General features: G+C 36.2%; 1 protein-coding gene across 1 annotated transcript in view; it reads right to left on the minus strand.

The window, feature by feature from the left end:
* The window catches only part of USO1 (USO1 vesicle transport factor), an 85,792-nt gene that overhangs the window by 62,934 nt on the left and 5,074 nt on the right, over positions 1 to 17,784 (minus strand). Inside the window, exons 2-4 of the mRNA XM_044681344.1 lie at positions 5,652 to 5,738; positions 5,509 to 5,573; positions 4,102 to 4,181 (exon numbers count right to left, since the gene is read on the minus strand). Of these exons, the coding sequence (XP_044537279.1) occupies positions 4,102 to 4,181; positions 5,509 to 5,573; positions 5,652 to 5,738 (232 nt within the window). The remainder of the gene's footprint in view (positions 1 to 4,101; positions 4,182 to 5,508; positions 5,574 to 5,651; positions 5,739 to 17,784) is intronic.

The raw sequence follows: 17,784 nt of genomic DNA on the forward strand, positions 1-17,784 counted from the left end.
TGTGTAGTATACTTGGTCCAGGCCTGATGATTTCGACATATGAAGACAGCTACCCTTAGAATCTCCTCACTTATCCTGGGTTTCAATTCCCTGTTAATCAATTTTGTTCTATGCTTCCCAGTCTCCTAGGTAGAGAAAACAGAAGCAAAATAAGACTTTAGTAAGTCTACCTTCTTTTCTTCATCAGTTCCATCCACCCCAAAAGCTCCTTTGATCTTCCTCCTCTTGTCTCTGATACACACTCAAATTCCTTTCGTTGCATTTATCACAAATCTTAGCTCATTCTGAGCTTAAGAGCTCCTGACACTCTTGAACTATGTCACTTTTATGTTCACTCTCAGTTATCTGTTCTTACTGCCACTTCCTGTACTTATCCTTTAAAAATCTGAGTTGCTTTACAACTTTTCAAATATCCAAACCACTCTCTTAAGAAACCTTTTACTTCATTTCTTCCCTGAAAGTATTTGTTGTTTGTTTCATCAAAAGAAATTTATCCTCAATGACATATCCTCCTCTATAGTATCTCAGGATCAGTCCTACCAATTCTTTTTCTGAATGCTTTCACAAGAGTTCTCCCAAAGCCTACAGAATACAACAATGGTCCTTCTCTATCATGAGCTCAAGGATAGTATGGCCCCTTTCCTCCCTAGGATTCCATTATTTCTACTTAAAAACCAGTTCCTCCTTGCTCATCAGGGATGAATCCAGAATAGTAGTCTCCTTGTTGCTTTCTCTACCTTCTGAGGGATGGCATTTTATTAAAGCAGTTCAAGATTTTCTCAGCTCCTCTACCCCAACCAGAGAGCAACTTCCAGCAGGTACCCAGGTAGGGGAATGACCTGCCTCTGTTGTCACCTTTGTGATCTGCTTCTGGATTCCTAATCTTCTAGCTGAGCGTTCAGTACTATGTTCCTCCCCCTGTCCTGCTTGTTTTTCCCTCCACTGAACCTTATCCAAAGGTCCTCTGCCATACTTTCACTCTTTGGCACACAGATCTGCCCCCAGAAAGCTAACATGTTACAGAATACTATTCTACTATCTCTTTGATCCTATCAAGGTTCAGTTTTAGCTCTGAGGTTTTACCTTTTTCCACTTAAATTTCTAGTTCATTTTTCTACCAATGCTTTGTAAATTCCTATAGGTCTGAGGTCATGAATATATTGTGAAGGTTTCCTAAGCTGGTAGCAATGAGCTCTCCTCCTTCACACCCAAGAAAGCACTTTGGTTGCAACTCTCTTAGCAAAGAGTTAAGTTTTAATGCCTTAAGCAGAGGCATAATGCAGAGTACAGGGGCTAAGGTCCAGAAGACCTGAGTTCATATCTAGCCTAAAACACTAGTTCTGTGACTGTAGGTAAGTCACTTAATGTCTGTTTGCCCCAGTTTCCTCAACTTCAAAACTGGATTAATATTTCCAAGAATTGCTGTGAAGATCAAATCAGATATTTGTAAAGGCATTTAGTGAGGTGCACTATAAGTGCTATATAAATGCTCATTCATGTCTTTTCCCCTTTCTCTAATAATCATGGTTTAGTTTGTATTAGTTATTAGTACATGTCTCTGCAAATAAACAAGAAGATACATGAGAATAAGCCCAAGTGTTACATAATCTCTGTGTATCTCCCATTGTCTATCACTGAATTTTGCATATAGTACACAATAAATAATCCTTATTGTGATTCCTGCTTGCCTTATGGGCCCTGTTGGTATTACAGAGTTTTCTCGTCAGTTTCTAAACAGAAACCTCTCAGATATTACACTTTAAACAGAGAAAAGAAAAACTCAAATACACAAAAGGAAGCCCAAAATTTAACCCTGAAGCTGTTTTCCCTGCAAGTCTCTATAAAGAATTTTAAAAAGATACTATCAGCAGCACCAATGTTTCATTCTCTGATATGGACTCTCATTTCCTTTCTTATAAATACTCTCTAGTCAACAGTGAGAAAACTGGATTTTACATCTAGTTAGAAATTGGATGATTAATTAATCATTTTTCCTAAATAAGCATTTCAAGTCTTCATATGTACAATAAGCCTGATTATATAAAATGTCTCACAACATAATCTCTAAAACTAATATGAAATTTAGAATTGGAGGAAATCTTATGAAATACTTAGACTTAGTCCTCTCATTTTTGATTTGTGGACTTTGAAGATCAGCAAAATGCTTTGGCCAAAGTTACACAATAGGTTAGTGACAAATCCTACTATTATAATTCAGGTCAACCCAAGAATACCAAAAAGTGCTAATTAAAGAATCACCATCTATGAAAGGTTACTAGAATTGAGTTGTGGGCAAAATACCTGGGAGTAAATAGCAAGAGAGTAAGAAAGTCTAAGGTTTAAGGAAATATGGAATTGTAAATAAATCTTACTATCAAAAAATTTTAATAATTCCTTTCACTATTGTTCAATACAGTAAGGTATAAGAATCCCTCACACCAGTTTTTGCTGTTTAAATAATAACAGACATTGTCAAAATACCTCTACCTTCTATCAAAATTTTTCTATTTCATATTACAAGATTGAACATTATGCTGTCGGCTTAATTCTAAAATTTGAGTAACAATGAGAAGCAGTTAATAGGTCTAATTTTTTGAGAATACAAACTTGTATGAAACACACTTCCACCATCAGGATATGAGATGCAGAAGTACATTTAGAATTCTACCACACTAAGAAATAATCTTAGAGGCTTCTCTCTACAAAGGGACATAAAATGTGTCAATCCTGCTGAACTGTACCAAGTAAAAATGAACATGTTACAGGAAAACATCCCTAGCTTAAGAACATTAAGTAGTTTGAATCAAGGAAAAAGTAGTTAAAGAATATCTCTTTCCCTACCCGCAAAATATATCTTAATTAACTTAATTACAGCTTATTTTAGAAACACTGGGTATGAAGTAATTCTTAATGCAAAGAGTATTATTTGCCAGAGGAATTGCAACATTTATTTCACTGAATAAATCCAAGTGGATAACATATTAACATATTCTATTGAATAGTCTTTTTAAAATAAGATAAATATTTTAAAAAGACAACTAAGATATGAACTAGCTTCAAGATAGGAGATTTGACTCTGGAAATCATTAACAGGTTTATAATTTCTTTATGGATAAATCTTTGCTTTTTCAATTCAAAGGTGATGTTTTTTTAACTATTAATGCCTATAGTACTAACAAAAGTAGTTGGAAAACTATGTGTACTACTATCTAGATGAAAAGATGATAGGAAAAAACCTTAGAATGCAAAGGCTAATGATGAATATTAGATAGAACAAACTTAATAAATTTTATTGTAACCAAACTATTTTATATAATATGTGTGTGTGTGTGTGTGTGTGTGTGTGTGTGTACTTCTTTATGTTTGGTGTGTATTCTTAAAATAATTTTGACAAAACATAACTGGAAAAGTAAAAATTCTCTACAAGGTACTTCTCTTCATAGATGTTACTGCAGAGATACAAACTCTGGTTTTCAATCAGCAGTAAAGAATGATTATATATACCTATAATTTATATATAAGCTTAATCTTTTAAAAACCATATACAAGAACGATAAAGAAGTTTTCCTTGGAGGGTAAAAGGACCAATAAATGACAATCCAATTCCATTTTATATAGTAACATGACAAACACTTTCATCCTGTAACCATTTTCAACATTTCCCCCCCCAAGGAAATGACATAGAAACTGATCTTGTCCTAGTTTTAACATTTTTCAGATACGGGAAGCCTGAAACAATTAAATGGCTCCAAAATATGCTCCTAAATCAGTTACAGAGACAAAAACAAACCAAAAAAAACATGTAGAGCGTATAAATTCTTCCACAAATCCATGCATTTTAAGTTTAAATTATGCTATTTTACCAAAAACAAATCAATAAATAAAAATAGATAGTTGCATTTGCACCACAACTTTTTTAACACTTCATTTTGGAACAACTTTATGCACCAACCCTAAAAGCCAAAGTTGTACCTAAAATGTACTGCACTGATTATAGCTGGAGAAAAAAACCCTACAAATTTAAATGCTTGTATATATCTATAATAAACTTTTTTAACAATAAACTTGTTCCTAAAAAGACAGAAATAACTAAACACTTACCTTGCTCCTCTTCTTCTACATCATTAGACATTATATTGTAGAGTGTGTCCAAAGTATAACCTATTATTTCTGAATCTGAACTGTAAAAAAAGAAATTATCAAATGCTTAAGGCTAATACTTGTTTTTACCAAAGCTCTTACAACTAATTAAGAATTTCTATGGGCAAAATTTTCCAAACAAGTTGGATGATGGGACACTGAACTCATTAATGCAGATTCTAACACTCTGAAGAAAAAAATGTCAGGGTAACTTTGAAGCAAAACAGAAGAAAACACTCCTACTTTAATAACCCCAAAATACATCGATCAAGTAGCAAGCATTCATTAAGTTCTTATTCTGAGTCAAGAATACAAATATAAAAGTTAAGACAATCCTCTCTCAAAGAGTTTACATCCTACAAATCAGAACCAACAAATCCATGGTGAATGAACACAAGATGGTATCAAAAACATGTATGGTGGGGGCAGCTGGGTAGCTGAGTGGATTGAGAGCCAGGCCTAGAGATGGGAAGTCCTAGGTTCAAATCCGGCCTCAGACACTTCCCAGCTGTGTGACCCTGGGCAAGTCACTTGACCTCCATCGCCTACCCTTACCACTCTTCCACCTATAAGTCAATACACAGAAGTTAAGGGTTTAAAATTTTAAAAAAAAAAACATGTATGGTACTGGGGGAATAACTAATAACTGGGAAAATCAAGAAAGGCCTGATATATTTGTGATATATGCACTAATTTCATATTTCACATTTTAGAGAAGAAAAATATCCTTGGCATACAAATTTTCTCAGATATCCAACATATAATGGGAATGTCAGCTATATCAACCAACTTCTTAATTCTTAACTCTTTAGAGGGAAAGTTACATAAAATCTTAACTAATTTAGCATAATTGGAACCATTTAAGAACCTAGGTAAATTCAGATAATATGAAAATCCAAATAGACACTTGGACCTCAATTTGAATCCTGAGACTCTAAGACTTTATAGGTATTTTGACTGACTGACTGACAGTAGGCACTTAAATCTGAGTTTCAGTTTTCTCATCTATAAAATGGTCATAATATTGCATATACTTATTTCAGAAGATTACTGTAAATAAAGTGTTCATGTAGACCATAAAATCATATTATAATTGTGAGTTCTCAGTATTCTATTGTCACACAATTCCTGGCCCTTATTTGCAGCTGCCATTCAAAGTCCAGGTTGTAAACAGCTAGCTCCATTTCCAATTTGGATCATTATCTACCTCCTTCTAATACCCAAAATGGCCAGATTAAATGGAGACTGAGATAAGGCAAGAGATATTATACATTAATAATTTCTGTAATTTTAACTACACACATATGTAGCCATATATATTTAAATTCCTGTTGATTAACTTAAAAGTTGTAAGATATAGAAACTTACCGGTCTGTCTGCAAAACATGGATCAGATGTTCCATAGCTTGGATACCTACTTCCAAACGGTATTTCTGCCCATAAAAAAGATATTATTAGAAAGAATGAAAAATTAGTCTAAATGTTATATTTTAAAATAAACTGTCACAAACCTTAGATAATGATTTGAGAGCACGGACAGCATCCCTTCGATCATCCAAAAGAGTTGATGAAGCTACTCTGTCACAAAGTTTTTGGATCTGTTGTGGAAGAAACAGCACAGCATTAAACAAGTTAAAAGACTGAATACAAAACTGGTCAATTTTTTTAAAAACTGACTATTTTTTTTAAATCTGCAGATGGAAAGGCTCAGGACTAGTCTTTTGGAGATCTCATTGGTAATCCTGTAGGGCTAGGGACAGAATAAATCCTCTTCCAGAAGATAATACTGGGTCTTCCTCTTCTTCCTCTACCCTTTCTCTCTCCCAACCCATCATCTGCAGTCCCTTTTCCAAATGTTTTTGCTCAGGGTGAAAAAACACCTAGTTCTATGTCCAATAAAACAATTGAAGACCAGAGGCAACCCAGTACTCACTCTATTCTTAAGATTACATACAAAACAAAGGATCAAAAGTAGAGGTAGATCAATGCAACAGACAAGGAAGAATCAGAAACAATGGAATAGCCCAGTCTCCAACACACCAAAAAACATAAAATGAGAAAAGAACTCCCTATTTGATGAACACTAGAAAACAACCTGGCAGATATTATGCCTAGACCAGCACATGAGAGTCAACATCAACTAAGGAATCATGAAGAAACACTAGAATTTAGTTAAAGAGTACAGGAAAAGAACTGATAAGCTATCAAAGACAAACTTGGCTGCCTTTTTGTTTGGCCTACACTTTCCTCCCAAGAAGAAAAAAGCAAATGAATTAATTACTAACCTAATGCAATATCACAGTTCCTGTACCTCTTTGGGGTGGATCTGCATCTTTTACTAACCCTTGTTTTATCCCTGACTCCCTCATTGTAAAGTGTGAAAAAGAAGCTTCTCTGGTCCTAGCCCCTACTTCTTGCCAAGTTCATGTAAACTCTGTGAGGGAAAGGATAACTTACGACCTTTAGATGTTTTTTTCCTATTTCTTTATCCTTCCAAAGCCTATTTTTTCCTGAAGACATCTGCTCCCTATTGTCTTTCCTGTTATGTCAATGCCAGAATATGAAAAGATTGGCCTGCTCTTTGTATCCCAGTGCCACTTTCAGACAACAGATCCACAAGTATAATTTATTCATTCATTCAACAAATATTTAAGAAGTCCCTTCTGGGTATAGCAGGAGTTAACTTATCATAGTAGTTCAAAGGCTCTACTGGGCAAAGATTAGAGGTTACTGCTGGATGATACAGGAGAAAAGTGAGTCGTGTCATGTTAGAGACAGACTATTAAATGTAGAACCATTAACTAGTATATGACTGAGAAAAACTAGCAAACCAATGGGAAATCAAGAAACTGGGTTGAGGTTGGGAATAGCTTCTGACAATATAATTGTCCAAATGGAAGGTGGGTGGCTTAGGTCCCTTACATATAGCAAAATTCTGAAGTTCACAACCAGAAGAAACAATGAGGAGGAAATCAATGATAAATTATAGTAAGTGGTTTCTTCTACCCCAGAAAAAGTAAGTCCAAATCCTAACAACAGAAGAAAAGAGGAAGGCTCGGGAAATCAGCAAAGTCAGCATCAGTCTGAAGAGTTGGCCAGAGTCAAGTAATGCCAGCAAGACTGACTGAAAGCAGCGACAGAGGAAGGTCCCCTAAAGAAGACTGCAGGGTGGGGCCCTAGGAACCCCAGGCAAAAGAGACAGGAGTCAGTGACCATCATACTAACACTGGGAAAGCCAGGTCCAGGGGCTTTGAAGTCCAGGTCCTGATATGCCAGGTAGGACCCTAAAGAGTTAACATTCTGAAACTCAAAGATCTAAGAAGGTTCTAAACCTAGAAGGTGAAGGTCAGTGCAGACCAAAAAGGAGAGTAGGGGCCTGGGACAAAACTGAGTAAATAAAAAACTGACCAGTATCAAAAATTATTGAGATTCAAAGTATTTTTCACAAGGACAACATTAACACCTAGAAGAAATAAAACAAGAGATAAAAAATGAAATAAAGTTCTGGAGGAAATATTTATAAGTCACTTAGCAGAAAAAGTAGTGAATCTTACCCAAGAAATGGGGTCCCTGACAACTAGAAGATCTCACAGAAACAAATGATTCCACAAGACAGCAGGAAATAGGAGAAGAAAAGCTAAAGATCAAAAATGCAGAAGCAAATTAAGGTAACTGATATTGTTTAAAAAAAAAAACCTGGAAAACGGATCAAGAAAGATCACTTAAAAGTCATCAGATTTCCTGAAAACCATGATTAAAAAAAAAAAAGAAAACCAGATACAATCATAATAAATTAAAGCTTCCCAAATCTTAAAAGGGCAAAGAAAGAAAGAATCCACCCATTACCTCCTGAAATCAATTTCAAAAAGGAAGTATCTCAGGAAAGTCTAGACCCAGAGCTCTAACCTGAAAGAGCCAAAAAACCATGGGGAATCTCACAACAGTTGAGAGCTGGCAGCTGCCACTACAGATCTGAGATCTAGGGATATAACTTCAAAAAGCAAGAGTAGACCTTTAGTGAACCATTGGACTTCCACGCATTTTCAATGAAAAACTAGAGCAGAATAGGATGTGTGAAACATAAAGAATTTGAACAGCTTTATATATACTAGATCCTCAAGTTTCATTAGCACAGAACTCCGTACAGCCTTGGCATAGTGCCTGTGCACATCAGGCACTTACATAATGACTGGTGAACTGAACTGACCATAGTCGCATGAGGCAAGCCACAATTTTCTGTACAACAAAACTTTAGGGTTTGCCAAGAGCTCTACATATCTCACTTGATCCTCACTACAACCCTATAAAGTAGGTGCTGTTATCATACTATTTAACAGATAAAGAAACTGAGGCTAAGAAATTCAATGACTTGCCATGGGTGACTAAGGAAAATCAAGCTCAGACTTTCTGACAAACTCTATTCATTCTATCTACACTAGTTGAGAGGGGGATATCTATTTTAAAACCAAAAATCCAAAACTTATTTTTACTTCAAAGATTAAATTGTATACAATCATATAAATTCAACTAAAGCATCAAAGCATAAAACTACCTGGTACAACTCTGGATTAATGACAAAATCAAGCCCAAGGCTTAATCCTATTACCTCCCACCTTGTCTAGTGCTGTAATTTCATGAGGATAGGTAAATCTTAGTGTCGTATCTCTAGCAGGCAAGGGCTCTGAAATATAAATTAAACAGACTGCCTAGGGTCACTGAGAGATTAAGTGGTGGCTACAGTAATCATATTAGAAGCCTATAGGGCCAGTTTCCCTGACTCCAAGTTCAAGCTTCAATATACTCAGAAACTCTGCCTCACTCACTCCCTTTACATATTAACATTGTATGGCTACAACTTGAGTAAGCCAACCTTTATCTGAAATTTCATCACAGGATCATAGATGAAGAACTAGAAGGAACCTTGTAGGTGATCACATTCCACACCCTCATTTTACAGGTGAGGAAACAGAACCAAGTTTACCCAGTTAATATGTATCTGAGGCATGATTTGAATCTGAATAAGTTTGGCTTCCAATAGAAAAACCAAAAAAGAGGCCACAATGCACAATTCTCGATCAAGTAATCAAATATTTATTAAAAAATACTAATTGTATGAAAGGCACTGATAAGTTCTGGGCCTAGATAGAGAATTTCAGGAAGCTTACTGTTGATCAAGGGAACACAAGCACCAATGTATGTACAAAATAAATACATACTAAGCATATACAAAGTGAATAAAAGGTAACTGACAGATGGAGCCAGTAAAAGACTGGAGGAAGAATGTTTTCAGTAAGCTCTAAAGGAAATAGGGGTTTTAGGAGGAAAGGGTGAGCAGAAAATGTATTCTATGTTTGGAATGCCTGTACAACGGCATGGAGGTGAGGGATGGAATGTTTTGTGTGAAGAACAGTAAAAAGTAGATGTTTGGTTAAGATAGTAAAGAAAAGACATAAAACCATGCTTCCCAGGGCATTTGCTAGCAAATATACAAAAAAGATGAGAGAGACAGAAAGACAGACAAAAATAAACACATCCAGGCCACAACAGCATGAAAAGCCTAGGGAAGTGGCACCCCTGACTGTGTAACCCCTAGGGAAATCATATCTTCTCAGTAGTCTAGGCAATATTGTAATAAGTTTTTGTATTAGCAATATTGTAATAAAATTTATATTGCTGAGAAAACACTGGTAGATGGAGATTCCTTAACAAGGATTCCCTAAGAGCAATGAAATCACAGGTCCTTTCCCTATGCCTTTCCTTTCTTAATACAGCAAAAAAGAGTATTTACCTAGAAAGTAATAGTAGTCTTTTCTCATGCTAGAAAGAATAGGAGAGGCTGTTTCCCTAAGATGAGAACTAAATAAAGGGTGATCAATGTCACTATTATTTGATGCAGATCCAGAAATGCTAATTATAATAATATAAGGGAGCGATAGAAGAAATCCCATTCAAAATAACTACAGAAAGTATAAAATTATCTAGAAATCTACCTTATAAACACCCAAAAGAAAATATATGAAATCAACTACAAAACCCTTTAAAGAAATAAAAGACTTAAATAATTAGTTTTATCGATTGTTCAGGATTGGGTCATGCCAATATAATAAAAATGATGATGCTACCTAAATTCAAATATAGTTAAAATTCCATATTAATTAAGCTCCAGAAGGGTTACAGTATTAAAGAAATTACAAAATATACATAATGGAACAAAATATCAAGAACCTCAAGAAAAAAAAGTGGGAAGCAGGCCTAATAGTAACTGAGATTGCAGTCTATACTACAAAACAACAATCATCAAAACTATCTGGGACTGCGCTTTTTTTGGTGGCAAAAAACTGGAAAACAAAGGGATGCCCTTCAATTGGAAAATGGCTGAACAAACTGTGGTATATGCTGGTGATGGAATACTATTGTGCTCAAAGGAATAATAAACTGGAGGAATTCCATGTGAACTGGAAAGACCTCCAGGAACTGATGCAGAGTGAAAGGAGCAGAGCCAGAAGAACATTGTACACAGAGACCAATACACTGGGGTAAAATCGAATGTAATGGAGTTCTGTACTAGCAGCAATGCAATGACCCAGAACAATTCTGAGGGATTTATGGAAAAGAACACTACCCACATTCAGAGAAAGAACTGCATGAGTGGAAACACAGAAGAAAAACAACCGCTTGAACACATGGGTTGATGAAGACATGGTTGGGGATGTGACACTAAACGACCACACCAATGCAACTATCAATAATATGTAAATAAGTTTTGATTGATCACACATGTTAAAACCAGTGGACAGTGGAGTGAGAGTCAGGCCTAGAGACAGGAGGTCCTAGGTTCAAACCCGGCCTCAGCCACTTCCCAGCTGTGTGACCCTGGGCAAGTCACTTGACCCCCATTGCCCACCCTTACCAATCTTCCACCTATGAGATAATACACCGAAGTACAAGGGTTAAAAAAAAAAAAAAAAAAAAAAAAAAAACAGTGGAAATGCGTGTTGGATATGGGGGGGGGGGGGAGGGGGTTGAAGGGGAAAGTAAAAACAAGAATCATGTAACCATGGAAATTTTTCTAAAAAAATAAAATATTAAAATATTTGGGACTGGTTAAAAGGGCAAAAAGTTCATCAGCAAAACAAAACATAGAGGCAAAAAGACTAGTAGTATTCAATAAAACCAAAGATTCTAACTAGAAGGCTAAGGCACTATTCAATAAAAACTGCTGAGAAAATTTGCAACAATAAGGCAGAATCAAATTTAGAGTTTTAAACCAATAACTCATCCCATAGACCACAATAAATATCATAATCTTAAAGGAGCAGGGAAAGAAATACCTTTCATAACTATAACTGGGGAAGTAAGAAAGGATCATAGGAGATTAAATGACTAATTTTGATCTCATGAAACGGAAAATATTTTGCCCATACAAACATATGCAGTAAAATTAGAAGGTTCACAGTTAACTGAGGGAAAAATGTTTGCAGCAAAATTTCTATGATAAAGGTGATAAAGGTCTACCATTCAAGATATATAGAAATACAAAAAAATTAAAAGAACAAGAACAAGAACTACTTCCAAAAAGATCAAAAGATAGGCAGATCTCAAAAGGCTATCAATATCAGTATCAATAATCAATGGAAAACGCTCCAAATCACTAATAGGAGAAACAAAGTAAAATGACCCTAACATTCCATTTCAGTTATCAGAATGGCAAAAATGGCATTTAAAAAAAAAGGAAAATGGCAATTATTAAAGGGTCATAAAGAGATGAGCATATCAATTCACTGTTAGTAGAACTGGAAAGGAATTTAAAATTACACCCAAAATATCACTAACTGTGAACCTTTTTCAATTTAGATATTCCATTACTAGGGATACACACCCAAAGAAATCAAAATAAGAGAAAAAGAACCCAGGGCACAGTCTGATTTGTACCATGGATTCTAGGAAAGTATATTATGATTCTAGAATAAAATTCTGATGAAATAAAGGCCAACAATATTACTGTGGAGTAAGAATAGGATTTGTTTAGAGCCCACTATAGATATATACACAAGAACTCACAAAACAACTTCTGATGTTAAAAAGGAATCACATTGAAAATAATAGAAGATAAATAAAAGTGTGGCATAGCCCTGTAAAAAGTATTAAGAAATCTAAAACTCAGAATGAACTGAGGCTAGTAAGAGAAGGTAAAGACAATAACAAGGGAGACTTTTGTAGTTATGTTGGGGAAAAAAAGGATAAAAAAAGGACAGATCTTTACTTATAGTGGATGAGATTGGTAACTGATAATAGAGAAGGCAAATCTACTTTATTTTGTTTTCTGTTTTTTTCTGCAAAGGAAAATGACTTAATACTAGAAAAGACAAGAAAAATTACTAATAGGGTGATACCCAAGAGTTAATAAAAAATTCTGTCCTACTGGATTGAGTTTGATTGTAATTCCTAATTCAAGTCTAGAATAGATTATTAAAAAGAAATGGTGGACAAACAGCTAGAAAGGGAAGCAGCGTTTAGAAAGAGTCAGCCTAGCTTCATCAAGAACAAGACAAACTTCATTAGTTTTTCACAGGATTATTAAACTAGTAGAAGGGAATGTTGTGGATGAAGCTTCCCTAGTTTTAAGCAAAGGTTTTAATAAAGTATCTCATACATTACAGGAGATGGACAGATATGTTTTAGAGCTAGACAATAATATGTCAAGATGGCTTTAGAACTGGGTAGATGCCAAATTCAAAAAGTAGTTGCAGGGTAGCTGGGTAGTTCAATGGATTGAGAGTCAGGCCCAGAGATGGAAGGTCCTGGTTTCAACTCTGGCCTCAGACACCTCTTAGCTGTGTGACCTTGGACAAGTCTCTTAACCCACACTGCCTAGCCCTTACCACTCTTCTGCCTTGGAACAAACACATTGGTTCTAAGGCAGAATGTAAGGGTTTAAAAAAAAATAAGTAGTTGGGAATGCTTCAACAACAACATAGCAAGTTTCCAGTGGAGTACCACAGGGATATGACAGGTCCTATCTGACATTTTATCAATGACTCAATGACACAAAGCAGGGAGAAATAACCAAAACCCAGATCAAGAGTCAGAATCCAAAAACAATATTAACAATTCAGAGCCAAGTGTCCTCCAATTATAGCCTGGAGCTAAAAATGGTTTTTATATTTTTAAATACTGTAGAATTTTAACTTATCTTAGAGTATACAAAAACAGGGGCTGACCTCAGGCTGTAGTTTGCCAACCCTTGGCAAATCTAATAGAAGAAACTCAACAGAGATAAGTATCCAGACTTGCACTTATGGTACAAAAAAAAAGTCACAAACACAATGTGAGGGAGACCTGGATAGAAAGCAGTTGGTTAGGAAAAGACCTGGGGGTTTCAGTGAACCACAAGCTCAACATGATTCTATGTGACATGGTGCCCAAAAAGGCTTACATGATCCTGCATTAAGAGGGACATGGCTTCCAAAGTCAGGGAGGTGACAATCCAGATGTATATTGTTCCCTTTTCAGACCTAATATGAAGTATTTGTGGTCAGTCCTGGGCAGTTTAAGGGCACTGAGAAACTGGAGAGTGGCCAGGGAAGGATCTTGAGTCCATGTCAGATGAGGATGGTTAAAAGAAATGGACATAATTATCATGTAAAAGACTCAGTGCAGAGGAAAGCTGTCTTGAAAGGGCTGGCATGTGAAGGAGGGATTAGATTTGTTCTGTTTGGCCCAAGAAGGAAGGAGGAGCACTAAATTTAAGTTGCAAAAAGGCAAAATTAGGCTTAATGTCAGGAAAGAAATTCCATAGTTGTTAATCCAAAAGTGGAATGGTTTGCTTCAAGACAGAGTGGGCCCTGCCTCCTAGGAGACCTTGAAGCAGTTGATAGATGACCACTTGTATTTTATAGAGGGGAAGGGAATAAGCATTTATTACATGCCAGACAGTTAGGTGGCTCAGGATAGAATGCCAGGCTTGGAGTCAGGAAGACTCATCTTTGTAAATTCCAATCTGGCCTCAGACACTTCCTAGCTGTAAGACCATGGACAAATCACTTAATTCTGCTTGACTCAATTTCCTTATCTGTAAAAAATGAACTAGAGAAGGAAATGGCAAACCACTCCATTATCTCTGCCAAGAAATCCCCAAAAGAGGTTAGGAAGAGTGGGACACAACCAGATACTCTACTGTTTTACAAATATTATCAATGACTCATTGATCCTCAATCAATTTGTTCCTCAGAATAACCACAAGAGGTAGGTGCTATTTTGGTCCCCAATTTACAGTTTAGAAAACTGAAGCAGACAAAGGTTAAGAGACTTTTCCAGGGTCACACAGCTAGGAAGTGTCTGAGGGGAAAGTAATGAAAAATTCCTGGTGTATGAGTTAGACTACAATAGGTAACCATTCAAGTCCTTCCATGTCTTAAATTCTTCAATCTACATTTAGAAATATAGTAGCAGCACTTTTGTCATAGTCAAGAAATGGCAAAAAACTGGAACCTCATGAATTGAGAAATAGAAGAACAAAGTACAGAAATATAATAGAATATTTTACTGTAAGAAATTACAGAAGGGACTGATTCAGATTAAGACTTGTGTGAACTGATGTGTACTGAAGGGAGCAGCACCTGAGCAATTTAGACAATAACAACAATATAAAGGAAAACAACTTTAAAGATTTAACTCTGACCAATCACAACTCCACAAGTCTGTAAGAAAAGTATACTTCCCACCTCTTTGCAGGGACATAATGGACTAGAGCTGAAGAAGGAGAAATTGTTTTTCCTAATTATACTTATTACAAGGGTAGACTTATCTTTACATCTAAGAGGGTAGGGTGAAGTTATGAAGAGAATAGTAAAGTTAAAAAAAAAAAAGAGCATCAATGAAACATTCTAAAACACATTAGTTCAGGGGGGCAGCTGGGTAGCTCAGTGGAGTGAGAGTCAGGCCTAGAGACAGGAGGTCCTAGGTTCAAACCCGGCCTCAGCCACTTCCCAGCTGTGTGACCCTGGGCAAGTCATTTGACCCCTATTGCCCACCCTTACCAATCTTCCACCTATGAGACAATACACCGAAGTACAAGGGTTTAAAAAAAAATAAAAATAAAAATAAAACACATTAGTTCAAAAAAGAAATATAATTCTATAACACTAAAAAGTGATTAGTATATTCCAAAATTATGATGATCAAGCAGGACTCAAGAGATGAGAGGACTCTTTAAATCAGTGGTTCCAAACTTTTCTGACCTACCGCCCCCATTGCAGAAAAAAATATTACTTAGCCCCATGGAAATTAAATTGTTTTTTAATTTTAATAGCAATTAATAGGAAAGATAAATGCACCTGCGGCCATCACTGCTCCCCTGGATAGCTGCAGCACCCACCAGAGGGCGGTGGTGCCCACTTTGGGAATCACTGCTTTAAATCCACCCCTTTGATTAAGAGCAAATCCTAAAGATGGGAGTACTACATTCAAATCTGACCTCAGACATTTCCTAGCTGTGTGACCCTGAGCAAGTCAATTAACCCCCATAAGCCTTTACCACTCTTCTGCCTTGGAGCCAATACAAAGTACTGATTCTAAGATGGAAGGCAAGGGTTTAAAAAATAACTAAAAATAAACAAATCTACCCCTTTGGAGAAGTGGTGGAAGGAGGGATATTCACAGGCATTATACATTGCATGATCAGTTGTGCAGATTTTTTTTTCTTGTTTTTAAAAAATACTATTTGTTATATAGGATACTCTCTGGGAGAGAGGGGATATGGATAATGTGGGAAAACTATGATATAAAAACAAAAGGCATCAATAAAAATTATTTTTAAATGCTCATTAATGAAAAAAAAAGAAAATGAAGAAAAAAGTACGAAGGAATCAAAATTCTGTTTCACAAAAAATTCACTTTCTTCTTTGAATATTGAAATGTTCCTATATGTTTCCTGTTGTTTCTGCCATTAGCATATAAAAGCACCTTAAGAGCAGGGACTGTTATCCTTCTTTATGTCCCCATTATTATTTACTAAGCACTGACACATAGTAAGCAATTAAAAAAATGCTTATTGAATAATTTGTTGATGCTCCACCAAGTTCACTTTAAAAAAAAAAAGGAAAGAAAACAGCAATAAGTATGGTTTGCCATTTCATTCTTGAAAACAAAGGTGGAAGAAGTAGATTGGGCCACGAAGTAGAGGACTTGAAATTAAACAGAGAGCCATTAATCACTTCTTAACAAAGTGGATTGCCTGCCCACCCACCCAATTTCTGAACTAATCACATTTGATGTCAATATACCATACATACCATATATAGGGAGGTTTAAGATTTAAAAAGTACCAGTATTAAGCTGGGATCCTTACAACAACTCTGGCAGTTCCCACTTTACAGATGGGGGAACCTGAAGCAGGCAGAGATAAAGTGACTTGTTCACTTGGGTCAAACAAGTAGCAAGGTTCTGAAGATGAATGCATGTGTATGCATACTATATCATATATTTATTATGCATAAATGTCACACATACCATGTGAATCTGTGTAGTTGTATGTGTTACATATTATGTTAATTAAATTTAAGCTGTGTAGATAATATAAAACTATGTATATTAAGACCACGTGCATGTTACATGTTGTGTCGATTACATATAAACTGCATAAATACACAACATAAATAACATAAATTATATATACATGTATAGTAGTATGCATGTAATGCATTAATTATATATAATCTGGATATTTAATATAAAAATAGCACACATAAAACCATATGTATATTGTAACTTCATGCATATACATATATGTTAAATGTGTTTGGTTACATATAGTGTAGCTAATAAAAACAGTGTGTATACATTTAACAGTATGTGTTATGTGATGTTAATTGCATAGATAACATACACTGTGTGTAGCTTGTGATGTGTGAGTGCATGTCAATTACATGCATGCAGTATAGAAAGCATGTAATACATGCTATATAAACATGTACACCAGTTATATACAAAATCATGTGTGGGTGTGACTATGTATGTGCACGTATGTTATATATTACACTGTTAATTATGTATATGAGCTACTGACAACACCTAATATATCTATGTAGCCATATTCGTGTTATATATTACATGAGTTAATTACACACAAGCTGTATAGACAACCTAATTGGCCTCGTATATTTATACACTTAACATGGTTTTGAAAAGATGCACACTTCAGAATAGATGACACGTGTGTGTATAAATATTATGTACTATAAGTACACCTGTAAAACTATTTTAGACATGACTCTGAGAAGGACGCCCTGGGTTACCCCAGACACAAGGGGTAGAGAAGAGCAAGACAGAGGGGAGGAGGGAGGAAGGACGGGGCCAGCCGGACTTGAGACAGGTGGCGCCAGTCCAAGTGACACTAGGTAAAAGGAAACTGACTCCCGAGACGCCGCCCCGCCCCCCACCCCCAGAGTGGACCCCGGGTTCCTCGGACAGCTGGGCTTTAACTCTCGCCCCGCCCCCACCGAGGGCCCACCGGGCTCGAGACACCCCTAGCCCTCCGCCTTCCTCCCCCGGCCCGCGGGGCAGCCAACGCAGCAAAGGGCGGCCCCTTCCCCCCAAGGCCCACCCCCCTCCTCCCGCTGCTCGCTCTCACCGTCTCGGCCCCTG

This window comes from Gracilinanus agilis, chromosome 6 (assembly GCF_016433145.1).
Source record: "Gracilinanus agilis isolate LMUSP501 chromosome 6, AgileGrace, whole genome shotgun sequence".
Lineage (NCBI taxonomy): Eukaryota > Metazoa > Chordata > Mammalia > Didelphimorphia > Didelphidae > Gracilinanus > Gracilinanus agilis.